We start from the raw sequence: 5,490 nt of genomic DNA on the forward strand, positions 1-5,490 counted from the left end.
TATATATAAATTACAAATTATAATTTATAATTATTAATTATCTCTTATTTATATGAAATTATTGTTAACTATACAAAAATATGGATAATAATGTTATTGTTTATTATTGGTATTATTGAAAAAAGTTGCAAAAAAAGCATATGTAGAATATCATTTTGAGGTTTATTTTCTCAGAATACTATTTTACATTTAGCAAAATGTTATCAAATATAATAAATGTATGTCCTTATATAAAACGAATATATTACAATATTAATACATTATTTTATCAGCGACATTTATTATATCTTGATGGTAAAATATCGCACAAATATACAAAATATTATCTTTTTTAATTATTTATGTTTCTCATTATATTATATATACATTTATATTTTCTATAAAAAATATTTTAATTTACACTCTCTTAAAGTATAAAAAAAGAGAGAGAAAAACTTAAATTAAAACCTTTTTTGCATTGTACAATGTAAGGCACATTGATTCTATTTATGCTTACTGCACAAAAACTATTTTACTGAAGTATCAATTCTCATATTGTTAGATAATAAAAAAAGTTTATAAAAGTATAATGCACATAATAGCGCTATTTTTGCGAATTACGAAATGCACATATGACACGAAGAATGAATGTGAGCAAATATTTTATGTACTTATATACACCAATGATAGATTTAAGAAATATTCCATCCTTCGTCTTCCTGTTTGTCTGGTGCAACAACCAGGCACAATGCTTGTATGAAGTATGTTAGTTTAGCTGAAAAAAAATTAAGCGTAAATTTTGTTGTGTTTATAGATAAGCAGATTATGTTCTACAGTGGCAATGACACATAAACACCTCTTTTACACAAGAAGCTTCTATAAATTTTCTTATCTTGTTAAACTTACCTAATAAAGTACTTTTTATCTTCTTGTATACATAAATATGGTACACAACAATACCGCATAGAATAAACACCAGCGCGAAAAGATATTTCGTCGATGGGTCATAAATTATCGGTAGCACTGCAAGGAAAATAGAGATACCTAACACTAGCCAAGGTATCACGATAGGCACGGCGTACGGTCTGGGAGCGTTTGGTTTTGTCCGTCGCATGATTATAAGCGATATCATCGCTAATCCGTAAAACACCCACATGAGGAAACTGGCGAATTCGATTAGAGCGATTATGTCACCCAATAGCAGGCACATTAATGAGAGTATGCCCTGAAAAATTACTGCAGGAACTGGTGTCATCTTCTCGATATGCATATAACTGAAGACGCGTGGCACGTGGCCTTCTCTGCCTGCAACGAAGCATAATCTAGACACGCTGAATTGCACGCTAAGGGCGCATCCGAAGGTCGACAACGCTACGCCGAGCGGTATTGCGAAACTCATCCAGGATGGTAGAACTCGATCTGCCCAAAGAACTGCTACCGCCGGCGCGCTGACCATATCTGATGTCGTCAACGCTGCCATGTACATCAAGTTCATGAATACATATAGAATGGTAATAACAGGTACCGCGATGAGAGTACTCCTAAGGATATTGATCTCGGGTTTCTGAATCTCTTCGGTGACAATCGCGGCCGAGGTCCAGCCGTCGTACGCCCAGAGACCGCTATAGAAAGCCAGAGCAATGTTACCGGCTGACGTGGTTGTGCCACGAAAGGGATCTTTAAGAAGTTCCACATGACCGCTACTTAGCCACCATATACCACCGCCGATCACCACGATACAGGCGAGTATTTTACATACAGTGAACACGTTTTGCACCCTTATATAAAGCTTCACGCTGATGAGATTGATGTACGTTATCACAGCAAGCGCCATAATCGCCAGAAGTTTCTTCAAAGTCGCCATAGAGTCACCGGGTAAATTGCTGAGGTATCCAGAGAACGGTTGCACGCTGTACTCTGCGAAAGTCAATATGATCACCGCTACCTCCGCTGGTCGTAGCAGTATCACGTAAATCCAGGAACAAATGAACGCCGGTATTTGACCGGCGTAAGGGTGTAACGGTCCGAAAGCTTCAATGAAGTATGCATATTCGGCACCGGAACGCGGTACCACGGTGCTTAACTCGGCAAAGGCCAATGCACCCAACAAAGATAGTACGCCGCAGCTGATCCAAACGATTAGACAAAATCCCACAGATCCTGACCGCTCAAGTGCGCTGGTGGGCGATACAAAAATGCCGGAACCTGGACAATAGAGGTAACGAGGTTGCAATTAATAGTAATTCAACAGTATTTGGCGGAGTTAACTGTGACAGTTAGCTAATGCTTCGTGATGTGCACGACCGATTAACCTTGATTAACCTTTGCGACATTTTATACAAAATATATGTTAGTTACTGATCTAAAGTTTTCTATCGTATATTAATAAATTCATACAAATTTTAATCATCGGTATTGACATCGGAATAATCATAATTGTCATCGAATATTATGAAAAACTCGACCAGTATATACTATATACATTATATGCTATTTATACTATTTATATTATTTATACAGAATTGTTATACGGACGATATAATCGGATCGTAGAAAAAGTAAAAATAATTAATCTTGTTCTCTTGGATTATAAATTTTCTGGAAACAAATAAATAAAAAAATAAGATCTGTCAATGAAAAAGATAATGCTTGAAAGATTTGAAATGCTATCTAAGGCCTTAAATAATTATATCATATGAGAATGGAAAATAAGATTTAGTAATATTTATCAGATTAAATCAATTATAGAATATTATAATCTTGTATGTCTTTGATTTCTTAACACCCGTATTTAAGATTGCGTGAGAAAATATTCCGGATACCGTCAATCAACCGAATAAAATACAAGAGATTCAGCGTATAAATAGTATCTTATTCGACTCTATATATATAGTTACAATTACTGTTAATTGCTTTTATACAGTGTTATCTTGTAATATTTTATCACCATAGTTCCGAGAATGCCATAATTTATATTTCATTATGTCTTCGTATGTTGTGTCATTTTAATAAAATGTTGAACGATAAATAAACGATTATACGTTATCTGTAGGCAATATGTAACTCTCATGATATATATGCATTTAGTTACTCTGTGACGACTACAACTAATAATCCAAACTAAAACAAAATCTGAACAATGAAAATGTTTTATTAGCACGAGATTGGAGCACAAACTCGGAGGAAGTGACTCACGATTTTCTTTCTTTCTAAAAATATTACAGCGTTTTAAATATGGAAGATATAATTGCAAGACACGAAGTGATTAAAGAGAATTCATAGGTATATTAATCTGTAAAATTAAATTCTCCTTTAATCTTCAAGATCAAAAAATAATTGTAAATCTTTTTTAGCTTCTATTCTTTTTATTCTTGTTTCTTTTATTATTTTACTTTATTGCTTACTATTAACAAAATATTTTTTTTATCAATTAGACAAATAATTTCTTAATTTTTCAGTATGTCAAAACTATAATTTTGATATCATTTTGAAAATTTCAATCATTTGATCATTTGATTTCACATTTTAATCATTCCAATAAACCATTCAATTAAAAAGAGAGATGGTGTTGTGCTGAAAAAGAATAGCGAATAATATACAATACTTTTCTATTACTTTATTAAATTGAAGGACATCTGTGCAAAAGAAGTAAGTTTGCAATAGCAACATAAATTTTTGGAACAATGCCTACCGTATAATTCTTATCAATATCTATCAACTTGCTTTGTGCACAGATGTTGTTTAATTTAATGGGGACCGAGTTTATATTCTCTCTATGCAATTCTTTCTTCTTATCATCGAGCAAATATGAATATATGTATATTGAAATTTAGTTCCGCTCGATTGTTTGTATCGCCAAACAATACATACGAAAATAATTTCCGTGACTTAGAAGAGCGCGCATCGCGTGGGATCTTTTTATAGCACGATGTAACAGTAAATGATATTGCGAATTTGAGCTTGCCTTCTTTGTACCGCATTATTATTTATCACTCGAATGTGATTACAAACTAAAAGATTGAAGAATCTGCGAATAAAAAGAATGAGTCATAAATTGCTGTTTTTTTTTTTTTTTTAAATTATCTCACGTAGTTTCACAATCTTCATCAAACTCGTGATATCACAGAATAACATGATGCCTGCGATCAACACGAAGGAACAAATGGCGCGCGAGCACGTGCGTGACTATATTTAATTTTTTTAATCCAAACATGTACGCATGAAAAAAAATATGAAACAAATTTCAATGAGAATTGACTTATGGTATTTGCATTTATGTTATGATTGCATTTATAATTTAAATATATATGAAAAATTAAATTCTTAATTAACAATCATATCTTACCGATCATCACTGACAGAATAATGCTGACCGCACTGAAAAGTCCTAATTCTCTCTTGAGCTCGATTTTTCCGGCCGTCTGCTCCTTTTCGTTTGCCATTTTTTCCGATGTATCGAGATCGGGGCTGTAAGATGAACAATATTGTGGAGAACGTAGAGTGTTCGTCGTCTCTAGTTGTTAAACGATGTTTTAAAATTCAAGACACATTGCTTGGACTGTTGGGCTCTCTATTCTTAGTCGGCGGTAGCAACAGCGCTTTTTTATCTTAAATTCTGGATGACAACCGCGAGCTCTCCGAGCTTGTCATCGGTGATTTCGCGTTCGATGGCAGCGAACTCGACCATGCCACTGAAGCTACTGCATGACGTGTGTTTATCGCCACCAGAGACCAAAGCTCGAGACTGTGGTGTTAGCGGGTCAGCTTGTCGCTTATTTTTTTTACACGCGCATTGCCTTGATAAGAAAGATACTAATCCGTATAATAAGTGGCCACATATCTTTTTTGATCGAGAGCGATCGACAGACTAAACGACAGAACAGAATAAGTCTATACAATCAGGTACTAAATATCGCAATACAAAGTTTGCTCCGGCATTTATCACTTATACGAATAAATCTGGATGACGTTCAGCGGTTTATTTACTCAAATTTTAGGAATTCGACTGCGTCTGATTTGAGCGAATCGACAAACAACTTTTACAACTAATTGTAAATCATATATTATCAATATCCATCGGTGATACATGTGCATGATATCATTCCAACAGAATGATAAATAGATAAGATAATGTTCAATTTCGTCTTTTGGTATCTCGATAGAAAAGATCGTTTGTATAGAAATTCCATAGTGCAGTAACTACCATTTTTGATATTTAGGCTTGAAACAATTATATCACAAAGATCGCATAGATTTTGCGATTCATGATTCATGCATTGTTTGAAACTGCGTCAATACACGTGATATATATATATATATATACAGAAATTCCATAACTACCATTTTTGATATTTAGGCTTGAAACAATTATATCACAAAGATCGCATAGATTTTGCGATTCATGATTCATGCATTCATGCATTCTGCGTCAATACACGTGATATATATATATATATATATATATATACCCGACTACGTCGGCGTATGTACGATGGGATGCGTTTTCCTCCC

General features: G+C 33.9%; 2 protein-coding genes across 2 annotated transcripts in view; one reads left to right on the forward strand and one right to left on the reverse strand.

The window, feature by feature from the left end:
- The window catches only part of LOC115232771 (sorting nexin-16), a 4,398-nt gene extending 3,474 nt beyond the window's left edge, over positions 1–924 (forward strand). Inside the window, exon 5 of the mRNA XM_029802848.1 lies at positions 794–924. Within this exon, the coding sequence (XP_029658708.1) occupies positions 794–797 (4 nt within the window). The 3' untranslated portion in view covers positions 798–924. The remainder of the gene's footprint in view (positions 1–793) is intronic.
- Positions 294–4,846, reverse strand: LOC115232768 (b(0,+)-type amino acid transporter 1-like). Its single transcript, XM_029802843.1, has 3 exons — positions 4,325–4,846; positions 886–2,184; positions 294–754 (listed from the first exon to the last, which is right to left on the reverse strand). Exons 1-3 carry the CDS (start codon positions 4,419–4,421, stop codon positions 672–674), a joined length of 1,479 nt encoding a protein of 492 aa, XP_029658703.1. The 5' UTR covers positions 4,422–4,846; the 3' UTR covers positions 294–671.
- Between the last annotated feature and the right edge of the window lie 644 nt (positions 4,847–5,490).

This window comes from Formica exsecta, unplaced genomic scaffold (genome assembly GCF_003651465.1).
Source record: "Formica exsecta isolate Colony F162 unplaced genomic scaffold, ASM365146v1 scaffold15, whole genome shotgun sequence".
Taxonomy (NCBI): Eukaryota; Metazoa; Arthropoda; class Insecta; order Hymenoptera; family Formicidae; genus Formica; species Formica exsecta.

Excerpts from the sequence above, each read along its gene's own strand:
- LOC115232768 (XM_029802843.1), bottom strand. The coding sequence starts at position 4,421 with ATGGCAAACGAAAAGGAGCAGACGGCCGGAAAAATCGAGCTCAAGAGA. Across the intron at positions 2,185-4,324 it reads TATTCTGTCAGTGATGATCG|GTTCCGGCATTTTTGTATCG; the intron begins GTAAGATATGAT and ends TCTATTGTCCAG. Across the intron at positions 755-885 it reads GATAAAAAGTACTTTATTAG|CTAAACTAACATACTTCATA; the intron begins GTAAGTTTAACA and ends ATTTTTTTTCAG.